Source organism: Arachis hypogaea, chromosome 16 (assembly GCF_003086295.3).
Source record: "Arachis hypogaea cultivar Tifrunner chromosome 16, arahy.Tifrunner.gnm2.J5K5, whole genome shotgun sequence".
Classification (NCBI taxonomy): domain Eukaryota; kingdom Viridiplantae; phylum Streptophyta; class Magnoliopsida; order Fabales; family Fabaceae; genus Arachis; species Arachis hypogaea.
Window position 1 is genome coordinate 119,748,791 of NC_092051.1, and position 27,799 is coordinate 119,776,589.

Below are 27,799 nucleotides of genomic sequence, written 5' to 3' on the forward strand. Positions count from 1 at the left end.
ACTAGATAACACAATGTTATTGCATCTACTATAGGAGAATATGTTTCTTCATAATCTATACCGAGCCTTTGTGAAAAAATTTGTGCCACAAGTCAAGCTTTGTATCGTACAACTTTATTTTCTCATTTTGTTTTCTAACAAATACCCATCTGTATCCAACAGGTTTTACATCTTCTAGTGTACGAACTACAGGTCCAAAGACTTTATGTTTTACAAGTGAGTCTAACTCAACCTTCATAGCTTTTTCTCATTTTAGCCAATCATTCCTTTGTCGACATTCTTCGATTGTTTTTGGTTCAAGATCCTTACTTTCATGTATGATATGTAATGCCACATTATATGCAAATATTTCATTGATGATTATTTTATTTCGGTTCTATTTTTCTCCTATAAAGACATAATTTATCGAGATCTCATCATTTCACAATTTTTAGAATTTTCAGGTACCTAAACGTTTTCTAGCGTCAAAATTATATCAGAATTTTGGACAACTGCAGGTGTCTTTACTATGTCTTTAACTTTTTCAAAAGGAATAGAATTTACCTCTTTTTCTTATTGAGAATTTTTGTCTTTAGAACTGACAGGTCTACCACGCTTCTAACATGAATTTGTTTTAGTGGCCATTTGTCCAACTGGGATATCAATTTGAATTGGGGCATTTTTAGCTAGTATATAGGATTTAGTTATCCTTTTCATATCAGAAAACGCATAAGGTAATTCATTTACTATTCTTTGCAAATGTATGACTTTTGAACTTCTAGTTCACATTATCCAGATCAAGGATCTAAATGCTTTAAGGATGATGCATTCCAATTAAATTCTTTTTCAAGAAGCTTATTCTCTTCCCTGTAATGTTGAAAATTTTGATTCATCAAAATGATAATATGTAAACCGAGCTTTAAATACTCTCCAGTTTGTGTCTCATGATACCTCACTATAGAGGAAGAATTATATCCAACATATATCCCCAATTTTTTGGGGTCCCATTTTGATGCGATAAGGCAGGACAATTGGAACATATATCGCACACCTGAATATTCTTAAATCAAAAACATTTGGCTACTGGCCAAAAACTAACTGTAGAGGAGAGAATTGGTGGTAACTTATTGGCCTTAAGCGAATAAGTGCTGCGGCATGTAAAATAGCATGCTCCCAAGCCGAGGTTGGGAGATTTGTTCTCATAAGTAAAGTTCTAGCAATCAACTGAAGTCGTATAATTAGTGACTCTGCTAGCCCATTTTGTGTATGAATATGAGCTACTGGATATTCAACACTTATACCATTGGCCATACAATAAGCATCGAAAGCTTGTGAGGTGAATTCACCAGTGTAAGACCTAGAATTTTTGAAAAATCTTATTATGAGCCGATTTCAAATTTATTTATTTATTAGAAATTTTATTTTCAGAAAATAATTAAATCAAGTTTTGATAATTAAAATATAAATTTTACTTAATTTTATAATTATTGAATAACTTTTTATATTTAAATTATAAAGCTTAGCAGTTGTAAAAAAATAAGAATTTTATATGATTTAGTTTAAATAATTGAGATTTTAGAATTTAATACTTTGATTTTTATAAGAAAAAAAAATAATTATATTATCCCTAATTTAAAATTAAAATACTTAACTAAAAGTCAATCAGCAAATTGATAATTAAATAATATTTTCAGAGTGATTTTAAAGGATTAAATTAGATTTCAAATTAATACCCTATATTCCTAATTTTATTAAAATTACCCAAACCCAAATTAATCCCAAAATCTCCAATTTCATATACAAACCCTAACCCTAAAACACACAAATTTTTTTCTTACCCAAAGAAACCCTAGCCGCCTCCTTTAAAAAGAAAGAAAGAAAGAAAATGAGGAAAGAAGAAGGGAAAGAGATCTGCGACCAGGGCTGGGGGTGGGGGGAGGAGAGGGGAAGAGGGAAGATGGTGCTGGCGGGCATCACTAGGCCGTGCCGTCGTGTCGCACGATGGAGGGAGACGCGAGCACGGGCAGAAAAGAGAGGGAGACTGTGTCAGCTCGCTGCCGTCAGCGCGCACTGGCCAGTCGTTGCCGCTGTTCCGTGGAGCCGCCACTAACGAGCTTGCTGTAAACCCCGCGTAATTAACGAATAATTAGCCAATAAATTAACTATTAATTAAAAATATTAGAAAATAAAATTTTATAGTTTAATGAGGTAGAATTAATTAAAATATGAATTTTGACACTAATTTTAAAGAATTTGGTTTAAGATTGGGTGGAATGGGCCGAACCAGGCGAACCGAGCCCGTATTGGCCCAAGACCAAACCCAAATCACTAATACCCATGAGCTTAAGCTCATTTCTCCTTCACCCACACATTGAAACACGCTGGGCAAGGGTAGAACAATTCCAAGAAATACAAACCCTTGCTCTTAATTCAATCCAACATAACTTTTGACCCGAAGCTCCGATCGCCGCACTGTTTGCAGCCATGCGACCACCGTGTTTAGCTCTACAAAGTCCAGTAGTCAATTTGGTAAGGAGGTTATATTTTTAGTTTCACTTTTCCTCTCCCCCCAATTTCAAAAATTCAATGAGTGGGTGTTGAGATTTTTAATTCTTTGATGTTATAGGCTTGAACTAACTTGTGAAAATTATTGGATTTGCTCCAAACAAGCCCTTAGTGAGGATTATTTGTATTAGATTGAGTTGTGGGATATTTTGGGACATGTTGGTGGTCATTGATGGTGTTGGAGACTTGATATTGGACTTTGGACTTTGAAAGAATGAGTTTTTGCGAAACGGTGCTAATTACGGTGTTTTGAGCTTAAGGGAGGAATCAGCCAAGGTATGGTTTCAGTTTCTCGTAAATAATATATAATATCTCGTGAAAATATAGGCTAGATGACCATGAGATAGGTTGAAGCATGTATGTATGTTAAAAGTTAGTAATCCTAATAAAAAGATTGATGATTAATGATTTTGATGATGATTGATGAGGATAAGGAATGTAATTTGTTGAATGATTTACGAAAGCAAATTTGGATTGTGTATTGGTGCAAATTTAGTGGTTTTAATTAGTGCAATATGTGTTTGAGTTGATATAGTTGATAATGTTGGTGTTTGATGATGATAATGTATCATGTTAAATGAGTATAAGTATTAATATGGTTAAAATAATGATCATGTAAGTAAGTGAGTGTGTGATCTTGAGTAGCAATGGATTGTGTTGGTTTGATTGATATTGAAATTGTAGTTTGATTTGTAGATGAATTTGAAGTGGAAAATGGTAAGATTGAGTTTGGACATGTTGTGTTAATGGTAGAGAATTGTATTGAGTATATTGGAACAGGTTTGGGTGTAAAAATCATGATTTAAATTGAGAATTTGGAAAGGTTAAAGGTTTTAGTATTTTTGGTAAAAGTAGATTTTTGACCAACTTCGGCGAGTCATAGCTCGGCTTCCGGATCCCCAAATTGTGTCAAACTTCTTTCAAACGAAAATTGGGTTTGTGAAGTTTATGCCGTTCGAAGAACAAATGAAAAATATTTTAAAACAAAAAAGTTACGCAGGTTCGAAATTCGGTATAAAAATATGATTTTCTGCAGCTTTTGAAGGATAGGGCTCGCGTACGCGAGGCATGCACGCGACGCGAGTATTCCTTGCAATTTCGGATACTCACGTACACAGGACATGGCTGTGTACGCGACTTGTGAATTTTTGTATCCGTGCATACACACAAAGGGTATGCGTATGCACAAACCTTCTGTTTTGAAAAAGTTATATTTTTCAAGTCTAATCAAATTCTTTAGCTTCCCAAACTCCTTTTTACACCTGTTTAGAGTCCATTAGTGAGCTTTAAGCCTTAGAATGAACATAAACCTATGAAATAAATGGAGGAAACATTTGGAAGAGTCTTGCAAAGTTTTAACTAATTTAAGGAAGTGTTGGTGATGTGAGATAAGGAGTGATTAATGAATATGATGAAACTGATGAATTGTAATTGAAGAAATAATGAATTGAATGACAATGAGATAGATGTGGCCGCGTAAGAGGTGGTGGCAATGACCACTCGCTCCAGGTATATGTTAAGAATGTGTAGAGATGTTGGGAATGTATGGAAGATGAATTAATGATTAAATGACTATGAATGAATTGGAATAATAATGAAAATGAACTTGAATTTGATTGTAATATGCCTCTGGGTAAGACGCGGTGGTGTTATCCACTTGCTCCGGGTAAGAGGCGAGATTGCCGGGTAAGATGCAGTGGTGTTATACACTTACTCTGGTTAGGAGTTCAAAATTCCGGGTAAGATGCAAGGGTGGAATTCTGTTGCCGCTTGCTCTGGGTCGAGAACTGTAACACCACTTGGGTAAGAGGTAGGGTGAAGTTGTCCCCTGCTCCGGGTACGCGGGTAAGATACAAGGGTTGCGGCGTTGTCCCACTTGCTCCATGTTTGGTGTTCTGTTCAAGGTTAGATACCGGACATGTCGGGTTTGGCTTTATAATCGACAGATGAGACTCATCAGTCATAGGGTAGGCATACATCATATGCATATGTTTGATTTGCTTGTTTCACTAAGAAAAAGTAATATTTGTAACAAAAAAAATTATTACAAAAAATTGAAATTTTGAAACAAAAGAATTTTGTAACAAAAAAAGGGCCGTTGCAGTATGTCCCATGACAAAAAGTTTTTGTAACAAAAAATGAAACTGTTACAATTCAAAGTAGTATTTTGTAACAAATTTTTTTAATACAAAAACCAAAATTTCGTAACAATTTAGATTTTTGTGTCATAATATTTTGTTATAAAATACTACTTAGTTTTGTAATATTTTTTATTCTTTTAGTTACAAAAATAGAAAGTTGATTTTAAAACATTTAATTAAATAATTGATATATCAATTAATTTTCTAATCCCACTAACTCAACATTTATATGATATATAATCATATAGATAATTAAAATATCTTATATGTCATTATGATTCTTTTACAATAAAATAAGTTCTACAAATTCAACTAAACACAACTTTTTCCTAACATAAAATTGTATTATATCAAATTTATAATTCTTGACTCTTCTAGCAGATTTCAGTCAATATAAAGTCTAGCATATTGGCATCAATTTTGTACCCGTGCAAATATAAACAATAAAAACTAAAATTAAAAAATAACACATAACACTATCTTCATCCGAGTAAAAATTTAGAACTTACAAGTTAAAATTAACTAATTCCTTAAGAATACATTCTCAGAGTTCAAAACTAGCCAATCAAGAATGCAAATTATCAAGAATTAACAATTCAATATATAAACTTGGGCCAACTAATCACAATTCAATCACAACTTAGTGAACAAATTTATTAAATTTACATAAGTATCAATTGTCAAACAATCATTACAAAACACAATTTTCACCTAAATCTTCATAACAAATATACTTGAATTTTTTTTATGCTTTTACACTCATAAAGTTTCATAATGAGGTTTATATCAAAACACAAGATAAGAACATAGAGAAGCACCTGAACAGAGTTTCTGTTATTGCAGAAGCAATAGTAATGCAAAGAAAGTTTGGAAATAGAGAATGGCGGCTATAAAAAATCAAGCAAGGTTCAGAGCAATCAACAATTGGCAATGCATTCATAAATAATGGTGGCTACAGAAAATCAAGCAAGGTTAAGAGCAATTAGCAATTAGTAATGCATTCATAAAGAATTGCTAATTTTGCTTTATATTTTTTATTTTGCAGTAAATACAAGGCAATTAGCAATGCATTCATGAAAGATAACACAAGGCAATTAGCTGTCACAAGAAAGATAACACATTCTTTTCTTGATAATTAAGACTTCTTAAGAAACTATAAATTAATCTATCATATAGATTAAAAATACTGTTTTTCCATAACATGAGTTAAACTTCATATCTAGCAAGAAAATTAGTGCAACCATAACATTACACTTAACAATATCAAATTTGATAATCATTTCTTGAATCAAAGATAGGTGGAAGTTTAGAACTCACATTCATGTCATAGAATAAGAACAAATAAGCTATTGCCACCCCTGGTGCTCTCCCAAGTCCAGCAGTATAATGCACATAAACTCTTCCTTTTCCCTCTGAGATTGCCCATTCCAATGATGAGACTGCTTTAGGTAGGACATTTCGCAAGGAGTTTGGATCAAAGTCTATTGCCTAATAAAATAGATTTATAAAATATATCAAGCTATGAATTATAATCCAGTCTCAGAAAAGCAAGCAAAGCATTTAACAAACTCACAACTCTTTCAGAAAAAGGTTTTCTAACACATTTAAAGTGCAATGTCAATTGCACCAAAAGTATATGGATCCTTGACTTAGCCATACATTGTATTAACCATATAGGAAAAATTAAAATTTCTATCTCATGACAATGCCATTGAGCAAGATAAGTTGGCATTGTTGTATATACTTTCCTAAAATTTAGAGTGGGAGTCTATTTTCTCAGCAAAATTGACTGAAATGTAGGCTTGCAACTTTCTTACTTACCGGCCTCCTCATATGTCGAACATCGAGTTCGTGACACCTCCTTGTTATCGACCTCAAGTCTATTTCCCCAATATTCTACATCCTTATCTTGCTGCACATTCAGAATGTATGTCACACCCTCTTCCTTCTTGAGGTGATCGATGTCTTCAGGTTTTTGTGGTTGGGATCCCACAATGAGATTGTCAGTTATAAGTGTGTAATTCATACCTGAAATAAATCAATCACAGATTGGATCAGCACCAGCACCAACAATCATATTACTGTGCTATGCATTTTATATAATAGAGACAAATTAATACAGTACTAACTGTTCCTTCTAGCACCTTATACAAAATGCAAGTAATTAACAAAGGAAACCCATCATTATATCAAACAGTTGGCAGTCATAACTAACAAATAGGGAAAAAAGAGGAAACTAACCCAGATCGTGGTGATACTCATAAGGATTCCTCATCATCCTCTTCATAGCAAAATTGTAATCTTCCATTATGTCCTTGGATTTAGAGGCAGTGGTATTGCTGGTGGAGGGTTTGTGCTTCTTCTCATCAATGCCACTTTCTGATAGCTTCTTGCAGCATATTCGAGTGACAGAACACGATTCAAAAGTAGCGATGTCTAGAGGGGCAAACGATGGCATGGCAGCAGAAGCAAAAGAGGTGATAGCCCACAAACGACAAGGAGAAGCATTAATGGTGACAACGGTGATGACAGCTTCGCGCAGCTCCAATGGTGACGATGGCGACGGAGCTGGCAGTGACGAGGACAGCCAGGCTCCCCTCCAGTGACGGCGACGCTACTCTCTCGCGAGCTCGTCTCTCTCTCCCCTCTCGTTATGACTCTCCCGACAGCGACAAGACAGCGGCGACGGTGGCAGTGATATCCACCGCCGCCGTCTTCCTTTTTCCCCCTCTCCTTCCTTCTCCTTCTTCCCCCCTCAAGCTCCCCCGTCTTTCCTTTTCTTTCCTTTTCTTTCCGTTCCGTGTATGTGTGTATAGTTTAGGGTTTGAGTATTTGTGTGGGGCGGCTGGGAAAGAAAAAGGCGAGGGTAAGGGTTAGTTATGTTTTTATTTGAGAATTTTAATAAAATTAAGGTATAGAATAAGTATTTTTAATAAGATTAGGAGTAATTAAATTACTAAAGTTTTAAATTTTAAATAAAAAATATCTAAATATTTATGAAAATTATATGAGTTTTAATTAATTTTAAACTCAAAATCTCATAACTTTAATTTAATTACTTTTTAGTAAATATTTTTTTTTGAAAATAAAACCATGAATAACTATAATAAATCACAGATAATTTATTATTTATTTTCTAACAATCGGAGGTCTTACTGGCTTAATGATGAGTGTTGGGTTATGATGGATTTAGGACTAGTAGAGGGACAAAAAAAATTAGAGCCCTATATTTTGCTCTTAAGTGAGTTTTCAAAAATTTATTTAAGTGTAAAAATATATTAAATATTAGAGCGGTAATGAAACAAAAAATAATATTTGTTATAAATTTATTTTAAATTAGAGAATGAAGGTTACTTTGAGTGTGAGAGGTGGAGCCGTGGAGGCAGTGAGAGTGGACGAGGGCAGTGAATAGCAGAATGAAGAGCGAAGGTGAGAGTTAGAATTAGAGCTTTTACTTTTTATATTTGTTTTTATTTTTAAATTTTAACTATTTTTATTTATGTTTAACAATTAATTTTTTTAATTTAAAAAAATTAATTTTTAGTCAACATTTAAGACTTAAATATTAGTAAAAATTATATATTAATTTTATAAAAATATAAAATAATATATACCATTTTTAAAAATTAATCATTTAATCTTTAATTTTTTTATAGAAATAATTAATTAATACAAATAAGATTTTAAAAAATAAAATTTTTGAAACAAAATAAAATTATCTCAAAGATTTTAACATTTTAAAATAAATTTTTTTAGTTACAAAAATTCTTGTATTTTGTGACAAACAAATAGCTTGTTACAAACAATATTGAATTTTGTGACAAATTAATTTTTTGTTACAAAATAATTGGAATTTTTGAAACAAACGGATATTTTTTTACAAAATATTTTGAACTTTTGCAACAACTTTATCTTTTATTACAAAATATTATAAATTTTTGCAACATAACACTGGTTTGTTACAAAAGGCAATATAATTTGTAACAAAAAAAACCAAGTCGTTACAAAAGATCAAAATGTTTTGTAACAATTTTAAATTTGTTAAAAAGTTTTTGTTACAAATGTTCCATTTTCTTGTTGTGTTTGTGCATTAATTGGGAGTGCCTATGTGAATCAGTATGGCTAATTGTTATACTTACTACTTGCATTACTTGTACTCTAATTGTGTTTGCCTTTGTCTATTTGTTTGTTTGTGTGGTCCTATCAGAGTTTGGAGGATTGGAAGAAGGTGGAGGATTAAGGGTTTAGGTTAGAGTTTGGTTAAGTTTAGGAATCTTAGAGAACCACCCTTGTTTATGGTTTTCTGTTTTAATTCTTTAAGTTTTATAATCTAAGTGTCAGAGTCCTAGGATTGCCTCTGGCTTTCCTAGGACCTTATATCTTATTTATGTGGGCACCGTTACCATGTTGAGAACCTCTGATTCTCACCCCATACATATTTTGTGGTTTTCAGATGCAGAACGTGAGGTACCTCGCTAAGGCATTCTAAAAGTTTCTGAAGCGAAGGGTTCTAAATTTTTGGGGATTCTATTTTGGTTTTCGATATATATGTAAATACTTTATATCTCCATTGTATATATTATGTTTTATTCCTCTTAGAGGTCGATTCAGAGAAACAGGTTCTGTAAACAGTATTTTGGGTCATTTTAGGATTCTCATGTATATATGTATATATGTATATATGTTTATATGCTTTGTCCGATTTTAACTTTGCGAGCCGGGCCAGAAGTTTTGCTATCTGTATCTTGGAACTTTTCTTTTATGTATTTATGTTTTGCTTTACTCTTATCCTATCCGGTTTATGTATATCGTTTACGTGAGTGATGCGCTTTTCTATTTAACGCTTTTGTTTAAATTTTCTTCATTAGACTCCTAGATATAAACCCTTTTTTACTATATCATATATATATATATATATATATATTTTATTTTTAGAGGTCGTAGCGCCTCGTCATCTCTGTTTTACATCCTAGGTATAAAGCTCTGTGTGGTAGGGTGTTACATTATGGTATCAGAGTAGTTCGTTCCTGTTGAGCCTGAGGGACAGACTGACTATGCTTTTTTGCATACTCTGTGCGTGTGTCTATGTGCTCTTAGGATATCTAACTGATATATGTGGCATAAATGTTCATGAGCATGCATTTGGAACTTTGAAGCACAAAACTTGCGATATTGAGACTGATCACCTTGATATCACTTGTTTGATGTGAACAGGGACCAGATGGCGACTCGTGGACATAATTGCGGTCGAGGGAGAGATAGGGCTAGTAATACGGAACCTGAGATGACTGAGAATAATCCCGCATGCTTCATGACTTCCCTGGAGAGCATGGCTGTCACTATGCAGTCTACGGCTGCGGCTTTGGGGAATCAAGCCAGTAATGGGAATGGCGGTGCGGAGAAAATGGGCCATGAACTTAGCAACCTTCCTAAAGGTAAATCCAACCATCTTTAGAGGGACGACGAACCCCACATAGGCAGATAACTAGTTTCAGGCGATGGAATGGGCTTTACAAGCACAACAAGTCCCTGAAAATCGACGTGTTGGGTTTGCAACTTATCAGTTAACAGGTGAAGCCCAGTATTGGTGGTAGGGTACATGACGCCTGTTGTAGCAAGACAATGTTGCAATACCTTGGGATGCCTTTCAGTTGAAATTCTACAAAAAGTACTTTCCCAATTCGGTCAGGACGGCTAAGGAACTTGAATTGTTGCAACTGAAGCAAGGTCAAATGTCTGTGGCCGAATGCACAAACAAATTTGAGGAATTATGTCGATTTTCTAAGACTTGGCAAGGTGCTCTGAGAGACTTTGAGGAATGGAAGTGCATCAAATACAAAGGAGGACTCCGGAGTGATATACTTAGTTTATTGGGCCCGATGAAGATCAGAGTTTTCTTCAACTTGGTGAACAAGAGTAGGGTTATGGAAGAATGTTTAAAGAACGCTGCTATGACAAGGAATGGTAGCCGGGAATTTTACCGAAGGGAACACAATCAGAACTTCGCACCTAGGGGCCAATAATTTAAGAGAAGAGGATACCCACAACAATTTTCTCAAGGACGGAATAACTTCAGGACAAATGAGGACCACCAGGGAAATGACAGAAGAAACCAGACATTGGCTGCTTTGGATGATTCGAGTTGTCAGAGATGTGAGAGCTATCACCCAAATAGGACTTCTCATTTTGGTTCGGGCTTATGCTATAAGTGCAGTCATTTTGGGCACATGTCTCAGAACTTTCCACAAAGGGGGACTCAGGATGCCGGTCGGTCACCACGAGGTGGAAGTGATTGTGAAACTATTAATTTAATTTCAATTACGCTATAGAATGTTGTGACATTGCGTTTATTGGTACTTAAGATATAAGTGACAAATTAGGATTTAAAGTAACTAACTTAGAACCAACTTAAGAGTGCTACGTGAGATATTGATGTCAAGTGACAAATTCTTGAAGACGAACAAATCAGAGTGCGTCAGCGAATCTTCATGAGTCGACCTAGTTTCTCTTTTGAGACTTACATTGGAATTCTACCTTGAATTTTTTCTTGAATAATGAATTGATCAACTTTTCAATCATATTTCTGACTTGCGTGAATCTCGTTTCCTCTGGGATGAGTCTAAACGTGTCCTGGTGTAATCATGTAAATCCTTGAATTTTAAGGGATTACTACGAGTGAAATGGCTCTCCTTCACGAACTTGCATTCATTGGACAACAAATGAGATTTATTTAATTTGATAAATTTTGTTCTCTTTCTATCAAGGTTTGATTTCAATCCCTTCCTTGGTGTGCACTTTAATTCCCTTCTTGTGCCTTTTTGCTAATCTCTAAGACTTGCTGCAATCACCATATAAGACACCCTTTTATCTTTCAGTGGATACGGTTTGAATTAGTTCAATCGCCCTTGGGTTTAATATCTTTTCAAACCGACTCAAGCATTAGTTTAGCATCACGTACAATCCCTAAATATAACCCTGAAGATGCTGGTTCCTTAATATTTTTATACGCGCTAGAAAGCACTGTTGCTTGGATGCTGGAATGCGAAAAAGTTTCCAAACCTCGAGCGATAAGAGTAACCTCAATGCTAATATTCAAGATACCTGGACCTAATAAACTATCCAGAAATTCTGTAATGCATTATCCAAGGGCTTAGGATGTGAACGGATGTAACAGCATGATGTCGTGACGACACCTCAGTAGGAAGACTCCGAGTATTGTTGTTTGGAGAATGATTAAAGTTCTGACTGAAGTCTTAGGTTGTAGTCTTAAGTCGGGTATTGAGAAAGTAACTGAAAGCATCAAACTGACTCGATTGCAATTTTCAAATAGTGGTAAGGCTAGAATTTGAAGAACGCAGCAAGATAGTAAGGAATTACCAAGGATATTGAGGTCTATTGATCAAGGAAATCAAGAAGAGATTGAGGGGGACAGAGAAGGTATGGCTACGAATTCCGTAATGAAGTTTGCTGGAGTCTAAGACGAGATTTGATGCCATTAGGTAATCGCATATTGAGTGACCAAGTTCACTTACCTCCTGCCTATCGAGGTGAACTATTCATTGAAGAAATTGGCGAGACTAAACACAAAAAAGATAGTAAGGTTACACGGTGCGTGGATCGTCTCTGTAACAAAATAAAATCGAAGAATCAAGCATTTTAGTTTTCGGAACGATAGCCGAGAAAACAGAGAAAAGATTAAGAGAATTTGAGATGAGATTATAACTGCGTAAAGCCAACAGATAAGTTATGCGAATAAGAAAGGAGAAGGCCTAGACAGTTTGAAGGAGAAAGTCACGCATTCCTAAAAGTTACTTCAACAGACTAGAATCGGTGAGCAATCAAAACTAAGGAATTAAAATCAGGATGTATTAAGCCATTTGTAGTGTTAACACGGATTAGAAGGATGGAATAGAAGCATACACCTAAGAACTTAAATTCGAGATGAGAATTGGCTACCCACACCTCTTTTCACGAAACTAAAACTGAATTTTGATGACAAAGTTCTTAATTAGGTGGGTAGGATGTAAACTTTGTATAATTAACGAATAATTAGTCAATAAATTAATTATTAATCAAAAAAATTAGAAAATAAAATTTTATAGTTTAATGAGGTATAATTAATTAAAATATGAATTTTGACATTAATTTTAAAGAATTTAGCCCAAAATTGGGTTGAACGGGCCGAATCGGGCAAACAGTGCCCGTGTTGGGCCCAATGCCCAACTTAAATCACTAATACCCATGAGCTTCAGCTCATTTCTCTTTCACCTACACATTGAAACATGCTAGGTAAGGGTAGAACACTTCCAAGAAATACAAACCCTTGCTCTTAATTCGATCTAACATAAGTTTTAAACTGGAGCTTCGATCGTTGCATCGTTTGTAGCTATGCGACCACTGCGTCGAGCTTTACAAAGCCCAGTAATCAATTTGGTAAGGAGGTTTCATTTTTAGTTTTGATTTTCCTCCCCCTCTCCCCAATTTCGAAAATTCAATAAGTGGGTGTTGAGATTTTTGGTTCTTTGATGTTATAGGCTTGAACTAACTTGTGAAAATTATTAGGTTTACTCCATTGATGTGTGAGAAAGGTAAGAACTCCCAAACCCTTATGAAATCTATGTTTAAGTGAAATTTATATTGATTTAGTGAGGATTATTTGTATTAGATTGAGTTGTGGGTTGTTTTGGGGGCATGTTGGTGGTCATTGTGGTATTGAAGACCTGATATTGGACTTTGGGGAGCTGAAAATCCATTTGGTGTGACTTTGAAAGCTTGGGTTTTTGTGGAACGGTGCTAATTGCGGTGTTCTGAGCTTAGAGGAGGAATCGGCCAAGGTATGGTTTTGGTTTCTCGTAAATAATATATAAAGTCTCGTGAAAATATAGGCTAGATGACCATTGTAAGGCCCACATCGGTTGGGGAGGGGAACGAAGCATGCCTTATAAGGGTGTGGATACCTCTCCCTAGCATGACGCATTTTGACGAGTGAGTGTGGGGGGCTTCGACTATCATCCCTATCGTAAAAAAAAACCGTGAGGCCTTGTGAGCCAAAGCGGACAATATCGTGCTAGCGGGTGGTCTGGGCTGTTACAGATGGTATCAGAGCCAGAACCCGGATCGATGTGCCGGCGAGGGCGCTGGACTCCCTTAGGGGGGTGGATTGTAAGGCCCACATCGGTTGGGGAGGGGAACGAAGCATGCCTTATAAGGGTGTGGATACCTCTCCCTAGCATGACGCGTTTTGACGAGTGAGTGTGGGGGGCTTCGGCTATCATCCCTATCGTCAAAAACAAAACCGTGAGGCCTTGTGAGCCAAAGCGGACAATATCGTGCTAGCGGGTGGTCTGGGCTGTTACAACCATAAGATAGGTTGAAGCATGTATGTATGTTAAAAGTTAGTAATCCTAATAAAAAGATTGATGATTGATGATTTTGATGATGATTGATGAGGATAATGAATATGATTTGTTGAATGATTTACAGAAGCAAATTTGGATTGTGTATTGGTGCAAATTTAGTGGTTTTAATTAGTGCAATATGTGTTTGAGTTGATATGGTTGATGATGTTAGTGTTTGATGTTGATAATGTATTACGTTAAATGAGTAAGTATTAATATGGTTAAAATGATGACCATGTAAGTAAATGAGTGTGTGATCTTGAGTAGCAATGGATTGTGTTGGTTTGATTGATATTGAAATTGTAGTTTGATTTGTAGATGAGTTTGAAGTGAAAAATGGTAAGATTGATTTTGGACATATTCTGGTAATGGTAGAGAATTGTATTGAGTATATTGGAACTGGTTCGAGTGTAAAAATCATGGTTTAAATTGAGAATTTGGAAAGGTTAAAGGTTTTGGTATTTTTGGTAAAAGTGAATTTTTGACCAACTTCGACGAGTCGTAACTCGACTTCAGGATCCCCAAATTGTGTCAAACATATTTCAAACGAAAATTGGGTCCGTGAAGTTTATGCCGTTTGAAGAAAGGATGAAAAATGTTTTAAAACAAAAAAGTTATGCGCGTTCGAAGTTTGGTATAAAAATATGGTTTTCTGCAGCTTTTGAAGGAAAAGGGCTCGTGTACGCAAGGCATGCACACGACGCGAGTATTCCTTGCTATTTTGGATACTCGCGTACGTGGGACATGACTGCGTACGCGACTTGGCGAATTTTTGTATCCGTGCGTACGCATAAACCTGCTGTTTTGAAAAAGTTGTATTTTTCAAGTCTAAACCAGTTCTTTAGCTTCCCAAACTCCTTTTTACATCTGTTTAGTCTGTTAGTGAGCTTTAAGCCTTAAAATGAAAGTAAGCCTGTGAAATAAATGGAGGAAACAGTTGGAAGAGTTTTGCGAAGTTTTAACTAATTTAAGGAAGTGTTAGTGATGTAAGATAAGGAGTGATTGATGAATATGATGAAATCGATGAATTGTAATTGAAGAAATAATGAATTGAATGATAATGAGATAGATGTGACCGCGTAAGAGGCGGTGGCAATGACCACGCGCTCCGGGTATATGTTAAGGATGTGTAGAGATGTTGAGAATGTATGGAAGATGAATTAATGATTGAATGACTATGAATGAATTGGAATAATAATGAAAATGAACTTGAATTTGATTGTAATGTGCCTCCGGGTAAGACGCAGTGGTGTTATCTACTTGCTCCAGGTAAGAGGCGAGATTGTCGGGTAAGATGCAGTGGTGTTATACACTGGCTCTAGTTAAGAGTTTAAAACACCGGGTAAGATGCAAGGGTGGAATTCTGTCGCTGCTTGCTCCGCGTTGAGAACTGTTCACAGAAATTAAAAAAAACACATACTTTTTCATCCTAAATTACTGGTAGCAACTAATAGGATGCCCATTTAAAAGTTTATTTACCCAACTATTTCCTGTCAACCTTGAAGTTCTTCGTGGATTTTTCACAACGTACTTTAGGAAACAATCAACACAAGTTACAATTGTTATTAAAGTCACCGTCTTCTTATGTTTGGTTGCAACTTTTTGTTTGTTTTCAAATTCTTCATTTGACACATTTGTATTTGATATCAAACTTTTAGTTGACAAACTTTTAGTTGAACTGTTAGATATCCTGTTATACAAATATTTTAAACTAATATCAGATAATAAATACTAATCACACCTGTAAGAAAACCACAATTTTTAAATAAATACTAGTTCACATCATAAATATAAAATAACAAACAACCATAGAAAGCAATAAAGAAACATAATCATGGAAAATATTTTTTGAACAACACATAGACATATTAAAGAGACATTCTAGCCAAAAAACTTCAAGAACCAGACACATCAGCTAAACTATGAGTCTTCAACTAACCAAGTTGTAAGGCAGAGTCTTCTAGTTCTATAAAAATCTCTCTTTTTGACCTTTTTGCCATTAGTCTTGTAGCTGTAACAGCCCAGACCACCCGCTAGCACGATATTGTTTGCCTTTGACGATAGGGATGATAGCCGAAGCCCCCCACACTCACTCGTTAAAACGCGTCATGCTAGGGAGAGGTATCCACACCCTTATAAGGCATGCTTCGTTCCCCTCCCCAACCGATGTGGGCCTTACAATCCACCCCCTAAGGGAGTCCAGCACCCTCGCTGGCACATCGATCCGGGTTCTGGCTCTGATACCATCTGTAACAGCCCAGACCACCCGCTAGCACGATATTGTCCGCTTTGGCACACAAGGCCTCACGGTTTTGCCTTTGACGATAGGGATGATAGCCGAAGCCCCCCACACTCACTCGTCAAAACACGTCATGCTAGGGAGAGGTATCCACACCCTTATAAGGCATGCTTCGTTCCCCTCCCCAACCGATGTGGGCCTTACAGTAGCTATAAAGAATATATCACTCCACTTACTGCCCAGGCAATTGTTTGAGAGCAGTTAAATAAGTTTATATACTTGGTACATTATTTTTTATGAGTTATTTTGTTGGCCTTTTCTTCTTCAAACACATTAATTATACGTTCTAGTTGAGTTGAAAGTTGAGAGGCTCACAATCTTTTATTGTCCCTGCCAACCTTTCTTCTCTTTTGTCTCATTGCACTAGGAGGTGTTGATTAATCATTTAACTCATCTTTTAAACCTTCTTCCTCATCATCATTATCTTCGTCATTATCTTTATTGTTATAACTATCATTTATATCTTGAGAGGGTGCCCATGCACCTACACTAGTAGCTACAACATCTTCAAAAAGGAACTCTATTTTATTAAGATGTTCTGGATCTTTCTCTCTAAATTTTGCCACATCAAGATTTTCTTATGAGACGATAAAAGAGCAATTAAAAATCTATCAGTAAAATTAATATTTCTAAAATAGTTTAAAAAATATAACATACCAGAATCTTAGCATCCCACTAATCATCACTTGCTTGTATGGTCTTCTTAATAGGATCCCAACCAAGACCAGTCTCCTTTCTTTTTAGTTTAGCCCATAGTCCCTAGTCTCTTTTCATAGCCTCCCACTTGTTTTTAAATTGTTTATACTCATAACATAAACCAGTCTGTTTCAAGAACTTTGTTTTTAGATTTACCCAACCAGCTTTGTTAAAATGTGTTTCAGGTCTATTTCTAACCACCATCTCTTCTTTACATATTTTTATGAATATAATAGTATTTCATTCATTCCAATCAGCTTTAATTTTTCTTCCGGACTTGCCACTTTCATGAATTTGTTGAGGAAGAACATAAAAAAAATCAAACAAATATTTCGTACATAAAGAGATACATAAAAAAAATAGAGAGATATTGCAAATAAGAGAATGACCCTATTGAGAAAAAAATAGCAAGCTATATAAAAATAAAATCACATATGAAAAAATAGAATTAAAATTGAGATTTCATACTACACACAATGTTAAATATAAATTTAATAATAAAATTAGAGTAGTAGAATGATAAAAAAAAATCTGGAAGGGACATAGTTCAGATGGAATATTATGTGAAAATGGTGGTAGAAAGACAATACTTCCAGCAGATGAAACATTGCGTACAAATAATGGAAGGCTAGTACTTTTAGCAGATGGACCATTGTGTAAAAATAGTGGTGGATGTCCAATATTTTCAGCAGAAATAGGAAATATTTTTTCACAGAGCCAAGAATAGTAGCACAATATTGGTATCTTTTGTTAATGGAAGTGATAAAATAATTTCTGAGAAGGAAGAAGTCATATTTTCCTACTTTTTCAAAAACTCTCAATTAACTTCTCGAGAAGTTAAAAGTATTTCTCAAAAATGGTGCCAAACACATGTAATATAACTTTTCATAATTCAAAAGTAAAAAAAAAAGTAGCTTTTACTACTTCCCAAACGGGTTCTAAATACATATAATTTACATAAACAAATAGGTTCAAAATTATTTTCATTAGTTGAATCATGACAAAATAATTAGTTGCATCATATCTTACCAATTTCATTCGTGATTTGAATTCTAAACCTGTAAATACCATGTATCATTCACATTGGAGACGTGTTTAAAATTCTAAACCCTAAATGTCAGTCCTAACCCTAAATCCACAACTAAGACCCTAAACCCTTGTCGCTAAGAAATGGCTTAGTGATGTTAGATAAAGTTTCAATTTTCTTGGTGTAATTATAGTACCGAAGTATAAATTGTTGTTTTATTTAATAAATTGCATTCTGGCCATAAAAAAAAAGTTTACATTAAATTTACATAATGATAATAATAATTTCATTTTAATTCAATGTTGGAAATTTTTTATTTATTAAAAAAAATTACTTTGCATTTACTATGCTGCTCAACTTTCTTATAAAGAACTAAAGATCAAAATCATGAGATGGTGAAGTACATAATACATTTAATTTTAATTAACAAACTGAGTAAATTTAATTTTAATTACAAATTAAAAAATTATATATTATGTTTTACACCTAATTACAAAATGATAAACATAATTGATTCGTTACAAATTAAAAACCTAAATCTTAAAGCCTCAACTCTGAAGTTTAAACTCTCGATTCTACGTAACAAATATAATTGAATCATTAGAAATCTTACATCATGAATACTAAAATCATAAATTCTAAACTATGCAGAGTGAGAATACAGAATTCTAAAATTTTTAGAGACGAATTGAACGTTATCTCATACTTATAAATAATTTAAACATTATACTCTTCAAATAGGTGAGACTTATAATTTTTTCTAATAACTATACAATATTTATTAACACTTTAAAATCTTAAAAAATTTTAAAAAGACCACAATCTTTTATATTTTAACAATATTTTTATATTTGTATTTTTAAATTCAAATCATTGTCAAATAGTTAAAAAAAAATTTCTAAGCATCCCCAAAGTTACATAATATATACACACACAAATATATAAATAAGTTTCATAAAGTTATATCAACATAGATGCTTAATCCATCATCATGATTTTTATACTGAAACAATAAAAACTGTTATTTTAAGACTTTAAACACAAATTCCTAAACCCTTAACTCATTCACCCTAAATCTTAAGCAAATGAATCCCTCCATCCTAAATATATTTATTAAATAAAATTAAAAAGTAAATAAAAAATTAACTATAACTAACAATAGAGTCATATCAAAGTAATATTTATAATCTAAAACAGTACTAAATAAATTATGAGTAATCTAATTTCATAAAGCATATTTTCATATATTATTCATATATTATTTATATTTTTGATATAAAATATATTTTAATAATTTTTTATGCTAATTTTAATTCAATAAGTAAATATTATTTTTTATGACAAACTTGATTAATAAAATTTATTTAAATACCTAAAATAAAAAGATAACATAATATCAAATAACTATTTAAATTCATGTCTTTTTTAATAATTTTTTTTTATCTAAAAGTGATTTTGAGTAATATAATCTAAACGACTTTTTAGTTTACTACAATCCATTTTGATATAAAAACTTGACAAACATAAACCACGCTAATCTCAACTTACTTTTAATCAAAATCAATTTTATGCAAGCTCTCTTCTACAAACTTTCTTTTTCTTGAATTCATCCTTGGAAGATTGCTAACTATAAAATGAAGGTCAATCTTCAAGAGTGAATCTTCCAAATTTGATCACATAGAATCTTCTTTTTTTGTTGCCTTCTTATTTTGTAAAAATATATCATAATGAATGCTTATTTCCTTGATATGTTTCTTGTTTCAGATTCTATTAAGAATTTTCTGTAACACTTGGAATATATAATTAATGTACTCAATCAATTATATCTCAATCAAATGTTTGTCTTCATCAAGTTTATTAGATATTCTCTAAATTCAACAATTTCTCTTTTGATGACAAACATTCTGATTGATAATGTAGCAAGCTCCCCCAATCTATGTGCTTAAAACAATTATAGCAGCAAGTAAACATAGGTTTAATCTTCTCTCTTTTTTGTCATTAAGAAAGGAAAACAAAGCATTTGCATTACAACATTAGTCTAAATAGTCTAAAGACATATGAAAAAATAGCCATTACAGTCATACAACAACAGAATAGAAACAAGAGATTAGAACTAAAATAGTCTCTTAAAAACATAAAAACAGCAGCAGCAACAACAACAGTGAGAATACATAGAGAAATATCAAGACATGATGTGTCAAAACATCTCAATCAATTGTATAAGGGTTAAGTGCGATTTTGGTCCCTTACGTAGAGGTCAAAAATTTTTTTCGTCCCAACCTTATTTTGCATACAAAATCATCCCTAAAGTTTGTGTTTGTTTTAAAATGGTCCTTTTGACAAAAAAACTTTTTAAAGACAATTTCCCCCCCCCCCTTTGGTTTGTTTCCCTTAATGTCATTCCCGCGAAATCTTTTCCTCCTCCTCAAATAACTCACAATGTTCCTGAACACACTTGGTATCTGAAAAGTTTGTGTGAAACTCTCGAAAACGTTCCTACGAAGAGAGTCTATGCTAGTGGTTGAAGACATTTGGTTGTTGAAAGTTCCACCGAGGGTGCGGTGTGACATTCGTGACTCATCTTAATCACTGCAGATAGTGGTTGTTGAGGTATAGTTACTTTCGATGCATTGTCGCTTCATGTCAACTATTTATTGAATTTGGGTGGTTTGAGCTTGACAACAATGTTGCTGCATTTGAGTTGTTTAAGGTTTAATGTGGGCTGCACTGACTGTGGATAAAGCTAGGGTTTGTGATGATCTATTTCTTTTCTTTCTTGTTTGTTATAGTAATGTATTATGTTGAATAACAGGGTTGTTTGAGCAGAAGATAGTGTACATTAACATGAGGGTACATCATGGGGTGCATTCGGATATGAAAATAGGATATTTAAGTATTTGAAGGGGCAAACTACAATTATCGAAGACATTAATGGCGATCGGTGGTCTGTGTTTGAGGCCTATGAAGAGTTAAGACAGTTTGGATACTTGCAGTCCAACATTGCAGCATTATGGTATAAAGATCTAACTGCAGATGATTCGGAGAATAATTTGAAGATGTTAAAAGGTGACTCAGATGTGATTGAAATGTGCAAAATAGCTGGGATGAGGGGCTTGGTAGAGTTGTTTGTGGTCCATGATGTTGGGGATGCGGAAGGGTTTCCAAAAGTTGGTTACATTGACGTAGGGGGAGTAACTGGGGTTGTTGAAAGTGAGGAACGTAATGGTGCTGGTCTTCATATAGTTGTTTTTTATGACCCTGTCGCTGAAGCAGTTGAGGGAAGTGGGGCACATAATAAGGAAAATTCAGGAGATTTAGGAGGTGGAGGATAGATTGGAGGAGATTGACATGAAACCAGTGATGAAGACAATGGTGACCCTAAATGTTCTCCGTCCAACGAGGAGGGGGATAGTGCAAATGACATACACTTTACTGACATTGAGGAAGAGTATGAATATGACAATGAATTTGTGGAAACTAATTATGTGCCAAAGATGGCTACTGCTGCCAAGGGAAAGAGGGTTGGGACAAGTCAGCTAAGTGATGAGGAAGGAGTAGATAGTGATGAATTAGAAATAGATCATATGATTGGTGGAGATGACTTAGAAGCTGATGATCATGAGGAGGATGCTGATGGTGGATTAGATTGTAGGGGTCAAAGGTTTCTAGTACATAAACCTCAAAAGGACATGACCAACTACAAATTGGAGGTAGAAACACTTTATGCATCTAGGCAAGAATTTAAGGATACTATGTTAACTTATACAGTTCATACAACTAGAAGTATCAAGTTTAAGAAGTGTGATTTGGTGAGGGTGAGGGTTGTTTGTCAGAAAGACTACCCTTTTTGGCTTTATGCACACAGGGTTAGGAAGGTGTCAACATGGCAATTAAGGAGCATGAATTTACAACATACTTGCATGCAAATACACAGGGTTGGCATAAAGTACTCCAAATGGCTAGGCAAGCAGTTTAAGAAGAAGGTGGAGTATAATCTAAGAATCAAGATAAAAGAGTTGGTGGCAAAGGCACACAAGAAGTGGAATCTGACTGTGACCAAATCGATGGCAGCAAAAACCAAGCAAGAGGCACTAAGCCAGATTCAGGGTGCATTTAGCAAGCAGTATAAGAGGATTAACGATTATTGTGATAAACTTCTAAGAGCAAATCCAGGGTCATCCATTGTCCTCAAAGTGATTCAATCCCCAGATTTTGCTCAGGAGATCCAGAACCCAAACTTGATGAACTACTGTGTATTCCAGAGATTGTATGTATGCTTTGATGCATGCAAGAAAAGCTTCCAACACTGTAGACCCTTTATTATTTTGGATGGATGCTTCCTAAAGGCTCTTCAGGGTGGCCAGCTGTTGAATGCAATAGGAAGAGACCCCAACGACCAAATCCTTCTGATTGCTTATGCGGTAGTTGAAGCAGAGACAAAGGACTCCTGGGTTTGGTTTCTTCACCATCTTGCTAATGATTTGGGGGTGAAAAAAATTGGAAGATGCATCTTCATGTCTAATCAGCAAAAGGTAATGATAAATTTAACATTAGTATGGTGTTTTAACAATAACGATTAGTTCAAATTAGATACAATGCCTACTGGACTAACATTGGCATGCTCACCTTTGTTTTATAGGAGTTGTTACTAGCTTTTGAGGAGGTCATACGAGGGGTGGAGAACAAATTCTGTGTGAGGCATCTGTAAAACAATTTCAGGAAGAAATTCCCTGGATTGGAGCTGAAGAACAGAATGTGGCAGTGTGCAAGGTCAACTTATTGGAAGGATTGGGAGAAGGAGATGAAATAATTGAGACTAAAGAATGAGGGGGCATTTTGACATTTAAACATCATTCCACCTAGGTTTTGGTCCCGTTCTATATTTACATTTCATTCAAAATGTGACACCCTTGTTAATAACTGATGAGCGGATAATTTATACGTTTTTTGGCATTATTTTTAGTATGTTTTTAGTAGGATCTAGTTACTTTTAGGGATGTTTTTATTAGTTTTTATGTTAAATTCATATTTCTGGACTTTACTATGAGTTTGTGTGATTTTCTGTGATTTCAGGTATTTTCTGGCTGAAATTGAGGGACTTGAGCAAAAATCAGATTCAGAGGTAGAAGAAAGACTATTGATGCTGTTGGATTCTGACCTCCCTGCACTTAAAGTGGATTTTCTGGAGCTACAGAACTCAAAATGGCACGTTTCTAATTGCGTTGGAAAGTAGACATCCAGGGCTTTCCAGAAATATATAATAGTCTATACTTTGGCCGAGTTTAGATGACGCAAAAGGGCGTTGAACGCCAGTTCTACGCTGCAGTCTGGAGTTAAACGCCAGAAACACATCACGAACCAGAGTTGAACGCCAGAAACACGTTACAAACTGGCGTTCAACTCCAAGAATGACCTCTCCACGTGTAAACTTCAAGCTCAGCCCAAGCACACACCAAGTGGTCCCCGGAAGTGGATTTATGCATCAATTACTTACTTCTGTAAACCCTAGTAACTAGTTTAGTATAAATAAGACTTTTTACTATTGTATTAGACATCTCGGGACGTTTAGTTCTTAGATCATGGGGGCTGGCCATTCGGCCATGCCTGGACCTTCATCACTTATGTATTTTCAAACGGTAGAGTTTCTGCACTCCATAGATTAAGGTGTGGAGCTCTGCTGTTCCTCATGATTTAATGCAAAGTACTACTGTTTTCTATTCAACTCAACTTATTCCGCTTCTAAGATATTCATTCGCACTTCAACATGAATGTGATGAACGTGACAATCATCATCATTCCCTATGAACGCGTGCCTGACAACTACTTCCGTTCTACCTTAGATTGAATGAGTATCTCTTGGATCTCTTAATCAGAATCTTCGTGGTATAAGCTAGATTGATGGTGGCATTCATGAGAATCCGGAAAGTCTAAACCTTGTCTGTGGTATTCCGAGTAGGATTCAGGGATTGAATGACTGTGACAAAAATTTTTCTTAATCATTTTCAAAAATTTTTAAAAATATTTTTCAAAAATCTTTTTCTTAATTTTATCTCATAATTTTCGAAAATATCTTCAACAATTAATATTTTGATTCAAAAATTTCAAGTTTGTTACTTGCTTGTTAAGAAAGATTCAAACTTTAAGTTCTAGAATCATATCTTGTGATTTCTTGTGAATCAAGTCATTAATTGTGATTTTAAAAATCAAATCTTTTTCAAAACTAATTTCAATCATATCTTTTGAAAAATATCTTTTTATCTTATCGTTGTCAAAATCATATTTTTTTAAAACACATCTTTTTCAAAAATTTGATTTTAAAATATCTTCTCTAACTTCTTATCTTCTTATCTTTTCAAAATTGATTTTCAAATCTTTTTCAACTAACTAATTGACTTTTTGTTTGTTTCTTATCTTTTTCAAAACTACCTAACTAACTCTCTCTCTCTCTAATTTTCGAAAATCTCTTCCCTCTTTTTCAAAAATTCTTTTTAATTAACTAATTATTTCAATTTTTAATTTTAATTTGATTTCATTCCTAATTTTCGAAAATCACTAACCCCTTTTCAAAATTTTATTTTCGAAAATCCTCTTCCTCTTTCATCTCCTTCTATTTATTTATTCATCTACTTACACTTCATCTCACCCAAATTCGAACCTCCTCTTCCATCTGTGTTTGAATTTTCTCTTCTTCCCTTCTTTACATTACATTCTTTTCTTCTTCTATTCACAAAGGGGAACCTCTATACCTGGGTAAAAAGGATCCCTATTATTATTATTTTTCTGTTCCCTCTTTTTCATATGAGCAGGAGCAAGGATAAGAACATTCTTGTTGAAGCAGACCCTGAACCTGAAAGGACTCTGAAGAGGAAACTAAGAGAAGCTAAAATACAACAATCCAGAGATAACCTTACAGAAATTTTCGAACAGGAAGAGGAGATGGCAGCCGAAAATAATAATAATGCAAGGAGGATGCTTGGTGACTTTACTGCACCTAATTCCAATTTACATGGAAGAAGCATCTCCATCCCTACCATTGGAGCAAACAATTTTGAGCTGAAACCTCAATTAGTTTCTCTGATGCAACAAAACTGTAAGTTTCATGGACTTCCATCTGAAGATCCTTTTCAGTTCTTAACTGAATTCTTGCAGATCTGTGATACTGTTAAGACTAATGGAGTAGATCCTGAAGTCTACAGGCTCATGCTTTTCCCGTTTGCTGTAAGAGACAGAGCTAGAGTATGGTTGGACTCTCAACCTAAGGATAGCCTGAACTCTTGGGATAAGCTGGTCACGACTTTCTTAGCCAAGTTCTTTCCTCCTCAAAAGCTTAGTAAGCTTAGAGTGGATGTTCAAACCTTCAGACAGAAAGAAGATGAATCCCTCTATGAAGCTTGGGAGAGATACAAGCAACTGACCAAAAAGTGTCCTTCTGATATGCTTTCAGAATGGACCATCCTGGATATATTCTATGATGGTCTGTCTGAATTAGCTAAGATGTCATTGGATACTTCTGCAGGTGGATCCATTCACCTAAAGAAAATGCCTGCAGAAGCTCAAGAACTCATAGACATGGTTGCTAATAACCAGTTCATGTACACTTCTGAGAGGAATCCTGTGAGTAATGGGACGCCTCAGAAGAAGGGAGTTCTTGAAATTGATACTCTGAATGCCATATTGGCTCAGAATAAAATATTGACTCAGCAAGTCAATATGATTTCTCAGAGTCTGAATGGAATGTAAGCCGCATCTAACAGTACTCAAGAGGCATCTTCTGAAGAAGAAGCTTATGATCCTGAGAACCCTGCAATAGCAGAGGTGAATTACATGGGTGAACCTTATGGAAACACCTATAATCCCTCATGGAGAAATCATCCAAATTTCTCATGGAAAGATCAACAAAAGCCTCAACAAGGCTTTAATAATGGTGGAAGAAACAGGTTTAACAATAATAAACCTTTTCCATCATCTTCTCAGCAACAGACAGAGAACTCTGAACAAAATACCTTTAATTTAGCAAACTTAGTCTCTGATCTATCTAAGGCCACTCTGAGTTTCATGAATGAAACAAGGTCCTCCATTAGAAATTTGGAGGCACAAATGGGCCAGCTGAGTAAGAAGATCACTGAAACCCCTCCTAGTGCTCTCCCAAGCAATACAGAAGAAAATCCAAAAGGAGAGTGAAAGGCCATTGATATAACCATCATGGCCGAATCCAAAGAGGATGGGGAGGACGTGAATCCCAAGGAGGAAGACCTCCTGGGACGTCCAGTGATCAATAAGGAGTTCCCCTCTGAGGAACCAAAGGAATCTGAGGCTCATCTAGAGACCATAGAGATTCCATTGAACCTCCTTATGCCATTCATGAGCTCTGATGAGTATTCCTCTTCTGAAGAGAATGAAGATGTTACTGAAGAGCAAGTTGCCAAGTTCCTTGGTGCAATCATGAAGCTGAATGCCAATTTATTTGGTAATAAGACTTGGGGAGATGAACCTCCCCTGTTCACCAATGAACTAAATGCATTGGATCAAATGAGATTGCCTCAGAGGAAACAGGATCCTGGAAAGTTCCTAATACCTCGTACCATAGGCACCATAACCTTTGAGAAGGCTCTATGTGACCTTGGGTCAGGAATAAACCTCATGCCACTCTCTGTAATGGAGAAACTGGGAATCTTTGAGGTACAAGCTGCCAAAATCTCATTAGAGATGGCAGACAATTCCAGAAAATAGGCTTATGGACAAGTAGAGGACATATTAGTAAAGGTTGAAGGCCTTTACATCCCTGCTGATTTCATAATCCTAGACACTGGGAAGGATGAGGATGAATCCATCATCCTTGGAAGACCCTTCCTAGCCACAGCAAGAGCTGTGATTGATGTTGACAGAGGTGAACTAGTCCTTCAATTGAATGAGGACTCCCTTGTGTTTAAAACTCAAGGTTACCCTTCTGTAAACATGGAAAAGAGGCACAGTAAGCTTCTCTCAAAACAGAGTCAACCAGAGCCCCCACAGTCAAACTCTAAGTTTGGTGTTGAACTCCCATATCCAAACTCTAAGTTTGGTGTTGGGGAGTCTCAACAATGCTCTGAACATCTGTGAGGCTCCATGAGAGCCCACTGTCAAGCTATTGACATTAAAGAAGCGCTTGTTGGGAGGCAACCCAATTTTTATTTATCTTAATCTATTTTTATTTTTATTGTTTTTTTCATGTTTTATTAGGTTCATGATCATGTGGAGTCACAAAATAAATAGAAAAATCAAAAACAGAATCAAAAACAGCAGAAGAAAAATTACACCCTGGAGGAAGGGCTTACTGGCGTTTAAATGCCAGTAAGGAGCATCTGGCTGGCGTTCAACGCCAGAACAGAGCATGGATCTGGCGTTGAACGCCCAAAACAAGTAGCATCCTGGTGTTCAGACGCCAGGAATGCACACTGAGGAAAGCTGGCGCTGAACGCCAAAAACAAGCATCAATTCGGCGTTTAAACGCCAGAATTGCATGCAAAGGCATTTTACATGCCTAATGGGTGCAGGGATGCAAATCCTTGACACCTCAGGATCTGTGGACCCCACAAGATCAACTCAGGATCTGTGGACCCCACAGGATCCCCACTTACCACCACTCACTCTCTTCCCTCTTTTCAATGTTCATCCTCTCTTTCCAATAAACACTCTTCCCCAAAATTCTTCACCA

General features: G+C 35.2%; 1 protein-coding gene, 1 non-coding gene and 1 pseudogene across 2 annotated transcripts; 1 reads left to right on the forward strand and 2 right to left on the reverse strand.

Moving 5' to 3' along the window:
* Window positions 1-5,946: 5,946 nt before the first annotated feature.
* LOC112758942 (phosphoglucan phosphatase LSF2, chloroplastic-like) lies at window positions 5,947-7,325 on the reverse strand (annotated as a pseudogene).
* Window positions 7,326-21,599: 14,274 nt separating this feature from the next.
* On the forward strand, window positions 21,600-22,932 carry LOC112757425 (uncharacterized). The gene is made up of 2 exons (XM_025806015.1): window positions 21,600-22,637; window positions 22,825-22,932. Exons 1-2 carry the CDS (start codon window positions 21,600-21,602, stop codon window positions 22,930-22,932), a joined length of 1,146 nt encoding a protein of 381 aa, XP_025661800.1.
* A 2,505-nt stretch (window positions 22,933-25,437) lies between these two features.
* On the reverse strand, window positions 25,438-25,545 carry LOC112760419 (small nucleolar RNA R71). The gene has a single exon (XR_003180861.1). It is a non-coding gene; the product is annotated as a small nucleolar RNA R71 (small nucleolar RNA).
* Between the last annotated feature and the right edge of the window lie 2,254 nt (window positions 25,546-27,799).